This window comes from Capricornis sumatraensis, chromosome 3 (genome assembly GCF_032405125.1).
Source record: "Capricornis sumatraensis isolate serow.1 chromosome 3, serow.2, whole genome shotgun sequence".
In the NCBI taxonomy this organism is placed as follows: domain Eukaryota; kingdom Metazoa; phylum Chordata; class Mammalia; order Artiodactyla; family Bovidae; genus Capricornis; species Capricornis sumatraensis.
In genome coordinates this window covers 3,551,035-3,568,611 of record NC_091071.1, presented here as the reverse complement: position 1 = coordinate 3,568,611, position 17,577 = coordinate 3,551,035, and the positions used below count along the sequence as shown (strand labels likewise).

Below are 17,577 nucleotides of genomic sequence, written 5' to 3'. Positions count from 1 at the left end.
GGATTGCAACCTACCAGGCTCCTTCATCCATTGGATTTTCCAGGCAAGAGTACTGGAGTCGGCCCACCACAATATTGTAAAGTAGTTAGCCTCCAATTAAAATAAATTATTATTCTAAAAAAGATATCTTTCCCAGCTCTGATTTTTGAAGGTATTTTATGTTATCTTCCAGAAAGTTTATTTTACCTTACCATTTAAATCAGCAGTTCACATAAAAATTATTTTGTCTAAGGCATAAAGATGAGGTCTAGTTCTTTGATTTTTCCCCATCCTCCCAAAATATAGCTTTCCAGTACAGTGTCATACAGTTTAAAAATCATATGTTTACATTGCTCTGCAGGGCTACTTCTGTCATAAATGTCCACTTGTGAACAAATCTGTGTCTGGACTCTGTTGCATTGGTCTTCTTTTGCCAATACTACATTGTCTTAATTACTATAGCTTTATAACAAGACTTAATATCTGATAGTATAAATTCTCTGTCTTTTTGGTTATGAATGCTTTGCTGATTCTGGGGTCTTTACTTTTTCTTGTAAATTTTATAATCATCTAGTGCATATCCATTTTAAAAATCTGAGTAAGGGTGTATTAAACTTGTACACCAGTTTGGGGAGAACTGACATCTTTGCATAATCAAGCATTCCAGCCCGTGAATGTGGTATGTCTCTTCCTTTATTTACTCCTTAATTTTCCTCAGTGGTGTTTTACAGTTTCTGTGAGAGATGGACTAGTTCATCCATGCCACAGATAGCAGGATATCCTTCTTCTCTGTAGCTGAATATTACTCCATTTTCTTTACCCGTTCGTCTGTCATTGGACACTGAGGTCGTCTGCATGCCTTCACTGGTGTAAATAGTCCTGCAGTGATCATGGCAGTGCAGGGGTCTTCAAAACAGTGGTTTCATTTCCTTCAGTTACACACCCAGAAGTGGAATCGCAGGATCATGTGGTAGTTCTGTTTTAAAATTCTGAGGAACTTCCATGCTATTTTCCATAGTGTCTATTCCAGTTATAATCCTACCAACAGTGTAGAGTGTTCCTTTTTTCCATATCCTGCTAGCATTGTTATCTCTCATCTCTTTGAATGAATGATAGTCATTCTAACAGGCAGAGGTGTTTTTGATTTGCCTTTCACTGATGTATAGTAATGTTGAGTGCTTTTTAATATACCTGTTAGCCATTTGAATATCTTAATTTGAGATATTGGATTATTTGTTATTTTTGCCATGGAGATGTACGAGTTCTGTATATAGTCTGGATTTTAGCACCTTACTAGGGGTTAGGATTTGCAAATATTTTTCTCCCATTCAGTATGTTGTAGTAAATGAGTTTGTAATTTTACTTTTTAGAAAATCTTTTATTTCCTTTTATTTATTTTTTTGTTTAGTTTCACTTTTTAAAAATGTATATCCCATCTAGTCTTTGATCCTTTGTTCATCTTCTGTATGTTCTTTTGCAGGAATTTAAAAAAAAAATTAGTTTTTCCTCTTCTGTTAACTTTAGTTATTCATTCAAAAGACTGAAAAAATTTTTCTTTTTAGTGGTGTTTTCAGTTTATAAGCTGAGAATGCTATCTTGACTAGATATGTGGAAAGAGTTTTGATACTTCTTCATTCTTAATAATTTTCTTTTTCTTTTTCATGCCCTTTGGAATAGGTAGTCGCCATGTTTAGATATTAGCAAGCACATAGGTGTACGTCTGCATTGGAAAATGGCAGAGGGAAACAACAATGAAGAGGTGATTCACTTAAACAATTTCCACTGCCACCGAGGACAAGGTAAGTGTGCCCGTTTTCTCTTTCATCATTGCTTTTTCCCTTAGTCTTGTTATATCATATTTGAAATTAATCTGTTTTGCACCGTATAGAATCCAGAAATGTTTCCTTTTCAGACCTCAGAGCATCAGATTTAAATGGACTCATTAGACTAGAATTTTGTATTGAATGGTGATGCCTGCTGGCGTGAGTGAAGCTAAAGAGTCTTCCATCACAAGAAGATTGAATCTTAAGAGAGGAGGGCGGGAACAGTGGTACTTCTCAGGTTTTGAAGGAATGGTGATTGCAGAGGAGTACAGTTCCTCTAGGGCTGTAAGTTCTGATCGTACTTAAGGTGCTGCTACTGCATTTCTGGCCCCCTCATACAGGCCTAACTTCTCTTTTGCCAGAAGACTCTGGTTTAGCCTTACAGGGAATTTTAGGACATGTATTCCTTGACTTTACAGTGTTTAAAATATGGGGAAATTCATTGATTCATAAAGGGAAGGGACCCTTCATTTCTTTAAGATTTCTAAATGCATGTGAAATTTCCTATCAGATCCTGATTCACAGTTCAGTTCAGTTCAGTCACTCAGTCGTTTCTGACTCTTTGCGACCCCATGAATCACAGCATGCCAGGCCTCCCTGTCCATCACCATCTCCTGGAGTTCACTCAAACTCGCATCCGTCAAGTCAGTGATGCCATCCAGCCATCTCATCCTCTGTCGTCCCCTTCTCCTCCTGCCCCCAATCCCTCCCAGCATCAGAGTCTTTTCCAATGAGTCAACTCTTCACATGAGGTGGCCAGAGTACTGGAGTTTCAGCTTTAGCATCATTCCTTCCAAAGAACACCCAGGACTGATCTTTAGAATGAACTGGTTGGATCTCCTTGCAGTCCAAGGGACTCTCCAGAGTCTTCTCTAACACTACAGTCCAAAAGCATCAGTTCTTTGGCGCTTAGCCTTCTTCACAGTCCAACTCTCACATCCATACATGACCACTGGAAAAACCATAGCCTTGACCAGACGGACCTTTGTTGGCAAAGTAATGTCTCTGCTTTTCAATATGCTTCTAGGTTGGTCATAACTTTTCTTCCAAGGAGTAAGCATCTTTTGATTTCATGGCAGCAGTCACCACCTGCAGTGATTTTGGCGCCCCCCAAAATAAAGTCTGACTCTGTTTCAGCTATTTCCCCGTCTATTTCCCATGAAGTGCCATGGACCAGATGCCATGATCTTCGTTTTCTGAATGTTGAGCTTTAAGCCAACTTTTTCAGTCTCCTCTTTCACTTTCATCAAGAGGTTTTTTAGCTCTTCACTTTTCTGCCATAAGGGTGGTGTCATCTGCATATCTGAGGTTATTGATATTTCTCCCGGCAATCTTGATTCCAGCTTGTGTTTCTTTCAGCCCAGCGTTTCTCATGATGTACTCTGCATATAAGTTAAATAAGCAGGGTGACAATATACAGCCTTGACGTATTCCTTTTCCTATTTGGAACCAGTCTGTTGTTCCATGTCCAGTTCACAGTTACACCTAGGCTAAAAGGAAAAAAGTTATGCTGATGAATAGGAGAAGATTATAAAGTCCATAGAAGAGGTTGTACCTTTTTTTATGTTTTGCTATTGATAGTACTTTGTATTTATGAAGACTTTTTTCCCAGCAAAAGATAAAATTTTATATATACGGCTTTCAGAGCATTTAAAAATGAGCAGGGAATTCCCCGGTGGTCTAGTGGTTTAGGACTCCATGCTTCTGCTGCAGCGGGCGCAGGTTTGGGGAACCAAGGCCCCACATGTCATGAGACACGGCCAAAGAATAAATAAATAAAATTTAGCAAAGTTTATTAAGCAGATAAAGAGAGAAAAATAAATTTGCTTAAGCTATGCAAATTATAAAAACAGAAGAAATACCAATTTTTTAAGCTATTAATAGTGTTTTCTAAGTTGGTAGTGATTATAGCCATAATGTGTTGTTATTTAGGAAGTTTTAAATCTTAGCTATATTTGTATATATGATCAGTTCCATATTTTCCAAACATGCATATCAAATTAATGTTGTGGGGTGTTTTTTTTTTCTAAATTGGATCTTAAATATACTTGAACAGAGTTTCTTTAAGAACAAAAATTCTGGAAAACTACTAACTTTGGAGATATATTTTTCTGCTGAACAAACTTTATTTTGCACACATAGTGAGGATTTGTTTAGACATAGAGTTGTTTTTATTAGCTGTATTAATAATTTCTACTGTGTCATCCCCTTAAATGTTTAAGTTTTTAAATCGTCTTTATTGAGGTATAATTTACATATAATAAGTGTATACATTTTAACTATATATATAATTCAGTGACTTTTGAAAAATGAATATACTCATATAACCACCACCTCAGTTATGATGTAGAACCATATCCAGGAAGATTCCTTTATGCCCCTTTGCAGGCAGTTCTCACCCGACTCTGACCTGCTTTCTGTCACTGTACAATTTCATATAAATGGAACCATACAGTATGTACTCTTCATACTTGGATTCCTCAGCACAGCAATTTTTTGATTCATCCGTATTGTTGCATGTATCAGTAATTCAATTCTTTTTAATTGCTGAATATTATTCACATGGAAATTCTATACCCAGCGAAGGTAGGCTTAAAAATGAAGGTGAAATAAAGATTAAAAGTACAAGAATGAATAGAATATACATTATGCAAATAGTAACCCTCAAAACAGAGCCTTTCAGTTCAGTTCAGTCGCTCAGTTGTGTCTGACTCTTAGTGACCCCATAAACCGCAGCACACCAGGCCTCCCTGTCCATCACCAATTCCCAGAGTCCACCCAAACCCATGTCCATTGAGTCAGTGATGCCATCCAACCATCTCATCCTCTGTTGCCACTGTCTCTTCCTGCCCTCAATCTTTCCCAGCATCAGGGTCTTTTCCAATGAGTCAGCTCTTCACATCAGGTGGCCAAAGTTTTGGAGTTTCAGCCTCAACATCAGTCCTTCCAATGAACACCCAGGACTGATCTCCTTTAGGATGGACTGATCGGATTTCCTTGCAGTCCAAGGGACTCTCAAAAGTCTTCTCCAACACCACAGTTCAAAAGCATCAGTTCTTCGGTGCTCAGCTTTCTTTATAGTCCAGCTCTCACATCCATACATGACTACTGGAAAAACCATAGCATTGACTAGATGGACCTTTGTTGGCAAAGTAATGTCTGCTTTTTAATATGCTGTCTAGGTTGATCATAACTTTCCTTCCAAGGAGTAAGTGTCTTTTAATTTCATTGCTGTAATCGCCATCTGCAGTGATTTTGGAGCCCCCCAAAATAAAGTCTGACACTGTGTCCACTGTTTCCCCATCTATTTCCCATGAAGTGATGGGACCAGATGCCATGATCTTTGTTTTCTGAATGTTGAGCTTTAAGCCAACTTTTTCACTCTCCACTTTCACTTTCAAGAGGCTGTTTAGTTCTTCTTTACTTTCTGCCATAAGGGTGGTGTCACCTGCATATCTGAGATTATTGATATTTCTCCCGGGAATCTTGATTCCAGCTTGTGCTTCTTCCAGCCCAGCGTTCCTCATGATGTACTCTGCATATAAGTGAAATAAGCAGGGTGACAGTATACAGCCTTGATGTACTCCTTTTCCTACTTGGAACCATTCTGTTGTTCCTGTCCAGTTCTCTGACCTGCATACAGGTTTCTCAAGAGGCAGGTCAGGTGGTCTGGTATGCCCATCTCTTGAAGAATTTTCCACAGTTTATTGTGATCCACACAGTCAAAGGCTTTAAATTATCAGATAACATACACAATTCTGCCAGAAGTGTCAATAAAGATAAAAGTTTTAAAAAAGTTAAAGAGTCTGGGAAGATAAAGCAATTCTAATCTCTATATGTGTAGTAATATGATATTAAAATATACAGAGAGAAAATTGACAGAACTGAAAGGATAACTGGACAAATCCACAGTCAAAATGGGAGATTTTAGCATGTTTCTTACAATAACAGAGAGAGCAAACACACACAAACATCAGTATGAATATAGAACATTTGGAAGAACATGATCAACAAATTTGATATAATAGACATAGGAATGTTGCACCTAATGTGTTTGCCAAAATTGACCTTATTTTGAGGTACAAAATAAGTTTCAAGTTCCTACACTACTGGTGGTGGTGTAAGTTGGCATAGACAATTTAGGAAGCTGTTTGACATTGTCCACTAAAACTGAACATATGCTTTCCCTGTGCCTCAGCACTTCTAGAATGTACCCAGCTGAAATGAGTATACCAAGACACATATACAGGAATATTCATAACAGTATTATCCAAAATAGCCAAGACTGGAACCAGCCCAAATGTCGAATGTCAACAGAAAAATAAGTAACTTATTCATACATACTCATGTAGTAGATTACATACAGAGGAAACTGCATGATGCAACATCAACATCATGGGTATATCTCAGACGGGTTATTTGCATGGAAGCCAGAAACGAGAATTTTATACTCAGAAACGGATCTGTGGCGTTAGGCTCCTAATGTGCTAGAAATGCATTTACCAGCATTGGTGATGGTCACACAGGTCATACAGGCCTTTTGTATGAATCATAAACTTTGTTCTGTTATACTTAAGGTTAAAGTATGTATTGTAAAGCTAGTATGTTTATATGTGGTATTTTGGGGAGTATCTTGTCAACCATTGGGATTCACTGTGAGGTGATAGGTTTAAAACCAACTTTTTTGCTGGGTGCCCCAGGCTTGTTGTCTGTCTTTTTTTCTGGGCCAGTTCTTCCTCACAGGAACCTACAATTTCTGCATGTAGAATCTAAGACTGTCTGCCAGCATTCAGGGGCCAGTTAACAGAAGGCAGCAGAGTTACTCATTATGGCTGTTTCAGTGACACGCCTTTTCTCTCTTGGCCTGGTGTCTAGTGACTCTGTGTTGGTGACTCTTCAGAATGGACCTCCACAGGGTGCGTCTTCTGGAATGGCTGAATGAGAAACTTGGCAAATCCTCTCCTCAGAATTAACAGTAAAATTAGGATTGTCTAAAATAACCATTTAAAGACTGGAAATGAACAAAGGCGTACAATAATTGAGAATATTTTTCAAGGAAATCTGTGATTCTGCAACATGGATTAAGCTGCCTCTGGTCAGCTGACCTCTGCAGACTGTGGGTTTGAGCCTTTTCCACTCCTCTAGATTTCTTGCCTCTGAAAATCTGCTGAGAATTTTGTTTAAATCTCTTGCTAGCTATCATTTCCTTTTTTCTTCTTTGTGTCCTAAAAAGGAGGACATTTTTTACTTTCATTTTTACTTTTTACGAGCTCCTTTACTGTCATTTAAGTGGAGTTTCAAATGCAGTGGTGCTGGTCACTTGGATTCATTCTGCCAGCCCTCTGCAGTACACTTCTGCAGGCCCTCAGTTCAGTCAGTTGTTAGATACATCAGTCTGCTGTGTAGGTAGCATTGGACTTGGAATCAGACAACTTAACTGTGTGTGAAGTACTATAATAAATAGGCATTTTATGTGGGTTTTCTAAGCTAATACAGCTATTTTCAGTAGGCACTGTTGTTAGCCTTTCTTCAATGATGAGGAAATGGATGCCTAAAGAAGTAAATAATGGCATCATGCAGCTAGTATGTGGTAGAGCTGAGATTGGAATCCAGGCAGTTTTACCCTAGATCTCATGGACTTACTAAACTGCTATCCTTGGCATCACCACAGCCCTGTTAACAGGGATGAAATGAGATAATTGGTTTTATATTGCTTTTCAAATTGTTGGATACCATAAAAGTACATGAGGCATTAACCTTGAGAAAAATAATTGCGCTTTCTGAAGGAATTGTCAGTTTGTATTATCCAGTAATTCATATCAAATGTGATCTATCTTCAGACAAATAAAAGGAGTTAGAGACCTTGGACAGAATTATTACATCTAGATGGCTAGTTGCACTCTGGTTGTGTTTAAAAAGGAAACTAGAAAGTTTAACTTGCTTACTGTCATAGATGCTAAATGGGTATTTGACTACACCACTGAAATATATTTGCATAAATAATACTCAAGATTTATAAGTAAGATGAGCAAACTAATATCAAATATTAAGTGAAAATTTTACTGTTTCTGAGTGAGTTTTTTTCAGACCTATCAGTTTGAATAAAACAGTGTTTTATATTCCCCTGGAGGAGTAGAGAAGAGATGAGAGGCCATGATTTCCCTGTTTAGTTGCCAGTCAAGAAGATTTTATCAACAGATTCCTCCAGTCTAGTATAAGAAAAAGTTGATAATCTTGAGCATAGTAATTGTCAGATTTTCTCTGATGATTCCCAAAATGAGTTATTGGCAAAGATCAGCAGAGAAAGCTTATTTTAATGTTAGGTGCATGTGCTGCCTGAGGAGATAAGGTAGCACTCCAGCAGCCATGGACTTGGCTTTAGGTTTGACCCTTTTATTAAAGGCTGAATATGATTATGCCCGCCTCCTGATAACAGTGTTCTCTCTGCCTGCTTGTAGACTGGATCAATCTCAGAGATGGACCCATCACCATATCTGACTCCTCTGATGAGGAAGGGGTTCCAATGCTGGTCACCCCAGCTCCTCAGCAACATGATGAAGAGGACCTGGATGATGATGTCATCCTGGCGGAAGTGAGTTTTCTGAAATTTACCATGAAGAAATATATTTCAAGTTAATAATTGATTCTTGGGACACTCAGTATTAATAGAATAGCTGCGAGTACTCTTACAGCAGTATTTAAATAATGTTGGAGTTACCTATTCTTTGAAGATTTGGTAGGATTTGCCCTAAAGGCATTTGGGCTGTTTCTTTTCATGAAGGACAGTTCTTGGAAACTGTTTCAGCTTCCTCTGTGGTGATCGACATGTCTAGATTTTCCGTTGCTTTTTATTGGTTTTTTCCACTGATACTTTTCCGTGTTTTTTTTTTAATGTATTTAATAGAACTAAACAAAATTGCCCGTTCTTTCTATTTACTCTACTTATTCTGAATCTATGGCTTCTCCAATTTTCCTTTTCTGTTTTAGTGTGCTTGTGGGATTTTTTGCCTTTTTTCTTGCTTTGATGAGTTGACCATTATTTTCCCTCCTCTTTGCTCTTTGACCTAGTCCTGAGAACAGCTAACCACTTCTGTCTGCATAGGGCTTCCCTGGCGACTCAGATGGTAAAGAATCTGCCTGCAACGCAAGGGACGCAGGTTTGATCCCTGGGTCGGGAAGATCCCCTGGAAAAGGAAATGGCTACCCACTCCAGTATTCTTGCCCGGAGAATCCCACGGACTGTCCCTGTACATCTGCCTATTCTAGACCTTTCATATGAATGGAATCGCATACTGTTTGGTCCTTCTTTCGTTTAGCACAAGTTTTCATGGTCAGCTGTGATGCAGCGTGAATTGGTACTTCAGTTCCTTTTTTATTGCTTAATACTGTTCCGTTCTGTGGCCGTATCACATGTTGTTTCATTGATTGATGGACATTTGAGTTGCTTCTACGTTTTCACTATTATGAATGATGCTGCTGTGAACATTCATGTGGAAGTTTTCCTGTGGACATACGCCTGGAGTTGATTATATAGTTGGGTTTTGCCTAGTGGTTCTACTTAAATTAAGAAACTGAAATTTAGTGAGTGAATTCATCTAATTTTTCTTTATTAACATGACTATTATACTTTGTTCTCTCATAGTGTTTAATATGCTTTACATTTTTATTGCTTAAAAAAAAATAATCTTTCACTATGTTCCCTGCACCTTTGAGGTTTTGTTTTATTTATATTGGGGTCATCTGTTCTTGCTGGTGATTTGAAAGGTTTTTATCCTTAGTTGTTTTTTTTTGTTTTGTTTTTTCAGTTATTCTAGTACTTAGTTTTGTACTTTCAGATGCTGTTCTTACATATGTCCTTACATGTTGATTCAGCTTTGAGTGTATCTTTTGATCCTCAGCTTCTCTTATTTTCCCTCCCAACTTTCAATAGTTACTGTAATTTCTACAAAACCATGATTTAAAACATGTCTATTGAATAGCTAATTATTTCTTCACTCCATTGTACTCTTGCATCTCTCTCTCCTTGTTTCATTCACTGTGTGGTGCAGGCTTCATCATATGTGTCACTCGTCTACCGCTTGTGTTTCAGTAGTTAGATATCTTCATGTGGTTGCTGTGCTGGTTGTTTTTTATTGCTACTCAACTTCGAATGCATTTGAAATTTTCCTGGACCGGCTCTTTGTAGGTATTTTATGTTGGGGAAGGGCTCAGGCACTGTTCATGGCTAGCAGGAATTCTTCCTATGACAGGGGATGTTGGGGCTGCATGGGGCGGGAAGTGTGCTTACACGCACATATGCTTGTTTCTTTCTTACTGCCCAGCCGTGATTGCCACCTCCAGAGCAGCCCAGATCAAAGTTCTCTCTCTCCTGCCTCACTGACAGCCTACCTTCAGCAGGGACGTCTGTCTTCATTCAGTCTAACCTCCTCAGAAAATCCTTGCTGCCAGACAGCGAACAGATTCCCAGAGTTTCAAACAAGGGACTGTTGGTTTTCCCTCTGCAGGCCACACCACCTGCTTTGGAGAACTCTGCCTTTCTGAAGCTTTCTCTGCCTGCCTGAAATCTGGATGTATTTCTCCCACTGCATTTATCAGCTCCTCCTCACATATGTTGTGATTTGGGATCACAAATGTGTGTTGGTTTATTCAGAGATTTTCAGTTCTTTGTCTCATTCTCTCTGGATTGGGGTGACTTCAGAAAAGATCAGGGTCAGAGACATCTTTATTCTGCTACCTTAAAATTTGGCATTTTACTTTTTAAATTCATAAGTAACACATGGTTGTGTTCTCTGTGGAAATTGATACAATACAGAGAAAACTAGTCTCGCTTCACCAGCCCCTTCTGCCCCAGAGATTTCCCAGAGGAACTGTTGTCACAAGCTTGGCACGTATCCTTCCAAATCTTTTTCTTTGAATTCACACATGTGTGGGTTCATGCATGTATGTATATATTCAATGTATATATACACATACATGCTTTTAGAAATGGGATGTTTATGTCTGTGTTCCATTTTTTCCCAAAGAATAGAAATCAGTCTGTGTGTGTTGTTTTGTGGCTTTTCTTCACTTAACATTTCTTGGTGAAGTTTCCATGTCATCACATACAGAACCACCTCTCAGAGTGGGGGTGGGGGAGAGTCAGAGAGTATTTTGTAAAGCAGATAAATAGTTTACTTAACTGCATGCTTAGGGACAAACTTCAGAATGCTTCTAGTTTTCTCTTTTTATGATGCAATCAGTGTGGCAGTGAATACCCTTATATATGCCCCCTTTGGATACATAAGGGTGTATAGGATTGATATTGAAAAGTGACATTGATAGATTATAAGGATATACATTTTTAAAAAAATAAGCAATACCAAATTCCTCTCCTAAATTCACCAGGAAGGAGTGATAGTAAGTTTTCCCACATCTGTCCCACATTGAACACATCTGTGTTTAATGTTGTCTAACTAAAAAGCTGTTTGCCAGTCTTGGCGAGGGGGTAGAATCTCATTTTAACTTGTATTTTGCTAAATTACTGATGAGGTTTAGATTCTTTCCTTGTGCTTATTGACCATCTCTCACTCCTCTGCTGTGCTGTCATTCTTTCATTATTTTCTCTACTATGCAGTTACTTTTGTTTTGTGGTCACAAATGAAATTATGATTCAAACTATAAGTCAGGCTTCAATCTCTGAATGGCTGCTCTGATTCTTATAGTTACTATAGTGTGATCAGATTTCAGTATGAAGATAAATTTGAAGAATAGTTCTTATGGGGGGGGGGGCTTGTTTTTGTTTCTTAACCTGTCCTACCTCAGAAGCTCAATATAATACATAAGGAAATAGACACAGGAAAAAAATTGAATTGTTATTATTAAAATTTCATTTTTTCTTAGACATACAAACCTCAGACATCACGACCCAATCTCATCAAACCAGCTGCCCAGTGGCAAGATCTCAAAAGATTGGGAGAAGAAAGGCCTAAAAACTCTAGAGCAGCCTTTGAATCAGATACGAATGGCTATTTTCCCGTGTATAACAGCTCATTGTTTGGTTCTGGGACACAGGATGATTCTGAGGATGACTACGGTGAATTTCTAGATCTTGGGCCTCCTGGAGTTTCTGGATTCATGAAGCCAAGTGGCCAAACAGAAAGAGAACCTAAGCCTGGACCAAGTCACAACCAAGCAACCAATGACCTCATCAACCCCAGATCAGAGCAGAAAGTCATTATCTTAAAAGAAGGTAATCTTTTTCCAGAAGCTGATCCTTTGGACACTCAGAACCAGTCATCTGAAGAGTCAGAGACAGAGCTTTTATCCAACCTCGGAGAATCATCTGATATCCTCGATGACCAGGCCATTGAAGAAGACTGCTGGTTAGACCACCCTTACTTCCAGTCTCTGAACCAGCAGCCCCGTGAGGTACCAAGCCAGGTTGTACCTCAGGAGCGGCGTCCAGAAGCGGAGCTGGGCCCACTGCTATATCAGCATGAGCCCCGGGGATCAGCTTTTCCAAGACCGGCGTTTGCGAGACCAGAGCCCCAGCAGGATTGGATTCCAGACCCTGCTTCTCCTCGGCCTGCCCATCCTCTGGGAGAGCTTGAAGACCAACAGCTAGGAATAGATGAAGAAGAGCCAGGCCCAGCATTTCCACTAGAAGAAACTCAGGAGCCCAATTTGGAAAACCTTTGGGGGCAAGAAGCTTCTGACGTAGACCAGGAACTCATTGCACTGTTGGTGAAAGAGACAGTAAGTTTTATTTTGATAAGTAAGTAATTATACACACAAATACATTGTTTCCTTTTATTACTAAAGCATTGTGAATGTGGACTCATTTTCCTAATTTCCTAGATTTATAGACTAGAAGAAGAAAAGCTGGAGGTACAAAAATTAAATCAGAATTCCTTAATGTAGCCTTAACCCCCTCAGCAGTCCCCCCTGGGATTCTGGCTGCAGGTTGTGGGTGCCCTGGTGCTGTCATGAGTAGTCCCTACAGTTTTTAAAAAGGAATTGAGTTAACTCCAAATTCAAATCCTCAAGCAAGTTTATAAGATGACCTAGAGCTGCACTGTCCCGTATGATAGCCTCATTTGGCTGTTTAAATTTAAATGTCTTAAAATTAAATGAAACATAAATTTCATTTTCAGTGGCACCAGTCAGATTTTAAGTGCTTAATAGCCACATGAGTCTGAACAGCCACCACGCTGGAAAACACGGAATAGAGCATTTCTGTCTTTATACCAAGTTGTGTTACGTACCACTGACCAAGAAAGTGAATGCAGGGCTTTGTGGGCGGCCATTTGCCTCTGAGCAGTCTTTTACTCCTCCTTCCCTGGGTGTTTCTCATCTGGTCTGCTGGATTGTGTGCTTCTAAGGGTATATGTACACTAGAAAGTGCCGTGTTCATCTTTAGGCACCCTTTGCTCGGGCTGAGATGCTCAGTATTTACTGAAAGAGAAAAATGAATACATGGAATGGGGGCAGAGGACCAGGTGGTCTCTAGGGACCTTTTTCCGTGTTCTGTGTAGACAGATAAATCTGGGCACCTAGTGTGGAATTTTAAGCCAGACACAAACCTCCTTTATAGTCCTTTTCTAGCGTTTAGTCATTCTGTATACTTTTTGCTATCTGATTTTTATTGCAATTTGAAATTATTCTAGGGAATGACAAATAAATAATGTATTTATTCCTTCCTAGGAAGTAAGATTTCCTGATGTAGCAAATGGGTATGTTGAGGAAATAATTCATTTGAAGAATTACTATGATTTGAATGTGTAAGTATACTAACTGTGCCTTTTTTTTAAATTGCCATTAAAATGTACTTAACATAAAAATTTACCATTTTAATCATTTTTAGGGTTTTCTAGATGGCTCAGTGGTAAAGAGTCTGCCTGCCAATGCAGGAGACTCAAGAAATGCGGATTTGATCCCTTGGTTGGGAAGATCCCCTGGAGGAGGGAAAGGCAACCCACTCCAGTATTCTTGCCTGGAGACTCCCATGGACAGAGGAGCCTGGTTGGCTGCAATCTATGGGGTCCCAGAGAGCTGGACACGACTGAGCGGCTTAGCATGCGCATGCACAGCCGTGTTTAAGTGCGCAGTGCCGGGGGGGTTAAGTATGTTTATTGCATTTTTGCACAGCTGCCATGACCATCCATCTCCAGAATGTTTTCATCTTCCCAAACTGGCACTCTGTCCCCAGTCCCTCTCCTGAGGCCCTGGCAACCACTGTTTCGTTTTCTGTCTTTGTGAATTTGGCTTCTCTAGAGACCTCATGTAGGTGAAATCACACAATATTTGTCCTTTTATGGCTGGCTTATTTCAGTTAGCATTATGTCTTTTTTAATCATCCTGTTGGAAGAGTTCTGATTTTAATTGTATGCAGACTGTTTTCTGGGTCTTGCAGTCGTGTGGTTATAGGATTAAGATGTTTAGTTAATTCTGAGCATTGATACTACATACGTCTTGCTTGGGGCTTCCCCAGTGGCTCAGTGGGTAAAGAATCCGCCTGCAGTGCAGGAGACACAGGAGATGCCGGCTCCATCCCCTGGAGGAGGAACTGGCAGCCCACTCCAGCATTCTAGCCTGGGAAACCCTATGGACTGAGGAGCCTGGCGGGCTGCAGTCTGGGGTCGCACAGAGTCGGGCAAGTCTCTTTCTGCTTGTGCTCTTTCACCCCCTTCTAGTCTGCAGAGGTGGAACAGCTGTAAATTTGTAAAGAACAACAGACACTGAATTTAATTATATTTTCAGCTGTTTAATACAGGTTATTTTAATTAAACAACAAAGTACTCCAAGATCATATTGTGTACCGTAGAACTCAGCAGGGGTGTGAGTGGGAGCTGGCTGCCATGACCAAGTGTAAAGGGCCTTCTCTGAGGTTAGCAGCCCAGAGGAGATGGATTTTTCTGATTCGTACCAAGGCACTGTTGGTGCCATTGGTAGCCCTGTCTGTCCCCTTCATTGAGGGGCAGCCACTGCTTTCAGTTTTTTAAACCAGGTTGGAATCAAGGTTTCATAATGTATTTGTTGACCTTTTTAGCTTCTTGATCTAGTATACTCCCCACTTACTTTTTTTTTGGTTACAGATTTTCCCCCCTATAATTTTTGAACATAAAAAGTTAAAATGAATACCCTATATCCACCACCTAGTTTATTATCTGATATTCTGCTGTAAGGAAAATTTTGCTGTTTTCCTCCACTTGCTTGTTTCTTGAATTACTGTAGACATGGAGGTTTTGTGTAAGTGGTGTTTTATGATTAGTTTTTTTATAATTATATAAGTTAAATAATTTATAATTTTTCTTTTTGATAGTGGATTATCAAAATTAATAAACTTTTTTTTAGAGCAGTTTTAAAGTCATGACAAAATTGAACAGAAATCACTACAATTTTACAGTGAAAAATATCTCCTAGATGTCCACTAAACTAAAAAATAACTAATTTTTTTTAATGTACCTTTTTAGTTCTTGGAATGAAAACATACTTTTTTTCAGAGCAAATATACTTTTGGATTTTTAATGAAGTAATGTTAAGTAAAAAGTACTTTTCATTGTTTTCTTCATGGTGTTGATCACCTTTAATTAAAAATTATTCTATTGAATTTTCCTCTTGGTTAATTTTTCTCCTCTTTGTTATTCTCCTTGTTCATAGTTTCACTAATGTTCTGATAAATGTTATTCTACATTATTCCATATAGTAATTTCCTTTTTTAAAATTACACTCTAGATCCTGAAACCCTTAAGTTTGGAATCAGGGATTATAAATAGATTCATGATGCTTGAAACATATTTCCAAATAGCTTTCCAGTGGTCTGTGCTCACTCGCTCAGTTGTGTCTGACTCTTTTAGTAAATTTTAAAGTAACCCTTTGGAGAAGGCGATGGCACCCCGCTCCAGTACTCTTGCCTGGAAAATCCCACGAGCAGAGGAGCGTGGTACGCTGCAGTCCATGGGGTCACGAAGAGTCAGACATGACTGAGCGACTTCACTTTCACTTTTCACTTTCATGCATTGGAGAAGGAAATGGCAACCCACTCCAGTGTTCTTGCCTGGAGAATCCCAGGGATGGGGGAGCCTGGTGGGCTGCCATCTATGGGGTCGCACAGAGTTGGCACGACTGAAGCGACTTAGCAGCAGCAGCAGCAGCAGCAAAGTAACCCTTTAGAAATTTAGTATACTTTAATGTTTCTCTCTCATTCTGTAGATGAATATTGTTTTTTAAATACCTACAAGGTTAGTTGTCTGCAGTATCAGTAAAACGTGATCAGATTGACAGATCCTGTGACAGTTTGTCCTCCTTCCTCGTGAGTCTCGCACACATCCTTTCCTCTTGGGACTTACTAACTCTGTCCCTAATGCAAAGTCTTATGAATTCCAGTGGAAAGGAAATGTTCAGTAACTGTATTAAATACTTTCAAACCTACAGTCTGATTTTTTATATGTATAATTTATTAGTTTATTTTTTATTGTACTGGGTCTTTGTTGCTGCATAGGGACTTCCTCTAGTTGTGACAAGTGGAGGCTACTCTTCGTTGCAGTGCTTGGGCTTCTCATTGCAGTTACTTCTCGTTGCGGAGCACAGGCTCTCTGGTGCTCAGGCTTCAGTAGTTGTGGCACATGGACTTCGCTGCCCTATGGCAGGTGCAGTCTTCCCGGACCAGAGATCACACCCATATACCCAGCATTGGCAGGTGGATTCTTATCCACCGTACTACCAGGGAAGTCCTACTGTTTGATTTTCCTGACTCTGTTTTCCTTTTGTCCCTGGACTTTTGAGACTGAATTGTTAATTCTCATAACTGACTTAAATGTTGTTAATGTAGAGCTGAAAGGAAGCCCAGAGCAGAGTAGAGCAGGCTGATACTTTGTGGGGCTGACTCTCCAACATTTTGTGTCCAGTCTTTGTCATCTTTAGTTGTAACCAGCTGGTCATTTTAGCAGGAGAAGCCTGTTATCCAGAGAGCCTCCTGTGACAGTAACCTGCTCTCTTTAAGACTTTACCCACATATGATGCAACTTAAATTGGATCAAGGCAGCAGCAACTGTTAAAGAACAAAGGCTAGAAATATTAGCCTGGCTTACTTAGTGGGAGTGCTTTCTCAAAACCCTTTAGCTTGTCAAGTCAGATCAAGCATGGAATAATATCAGTAGGTGGGCAGATCTGACTTCTGACAAGCCTCCCGCTGCCTTTGCCCCAGCCTGTAAATATTAATGTATTTGGTTGTAGCATATATCTGTAGAAAGGAAACTCTGTTCTTAATTATCTGTGTCACTGAATATCATTTAACTCCAGGAAAGTTGTGTTGGTGGGAGTAGAGGAGATTTTAAAATGGAAATGAATTTTGACAGTTCAAAGTGAGAGCCTCTGATAGCCGACAGGTGGGATTCCACATCTTGCATCATGTTGATATGAGAAGTTTTTCATCGTGTTGAAAATACAAAATGAATTGCTAAGAACAGAACCTCTAAAATAGGTTTAGAAAATGCATTTAGAGACTGTATAAAAATAGAAATTTTTAAAGGATGAGATTTTAAAAACTGGAAACAGGAGTTTTAATTCTTTCTTCCAAGATCATCTTGCATACACCCCACTTGAGCCACCTGGCTTCATTCATGCATGGCTGTTCTATCAAAGAAGATTCTTGTTTATTTGACTTTTTCATCCTTCCCCAGATTCCTAGTTCTTGCCGGTTTGTTGGCCTTTGATAGCCGCACTTATCTGAACATTACAAACAAGTAAGGTTCAAATGGAGGAGCTCTTCCACACCTGGTTTATAATATGTCCAGGT

General features: G+C 39.3%; 1 protein-coding gene across 2 annotated transcripts in view; it reads left to right on the top strand.

Annotated features, from left to right (window-relative positions):
* Window positions 1-1,661: 1,661 nt before the first annotated feature.
* Window positions 1,662-17,577, top strand: part of RNF216 (ring finger protein 216) — a 112,616-nt gene continuing 96,700 nt past the window's right edge. Inside the window, exons 1-4 of one of the 2 annotated variants that reach the window (XM_068967735.1) lie at window positions 1,662-1,778; window positions 8,261-8,394; window positions 11,853-12,536; window positions 13,485-13,561. In XM_068967735.1, coding sequence (XP_068823836.1) covers window positions 1,712-1,778; window positions 8,261-8,394; window positions 11,853-12,536; window positions 13,485-13,561 — 962 coding nt within the window. In that variant the 5' untranslated portion in view covers window positions 1,662-1,711. Of the gene's footprint in view, window positions 1,779-8,260; window positions 8,395-11,681; window positions 12,537-13,484; window positions 13,562-17,577 lie in introns of both variants that reach the window. The other variant, XM_068967733.1, reaches the window with a different exon arrangement.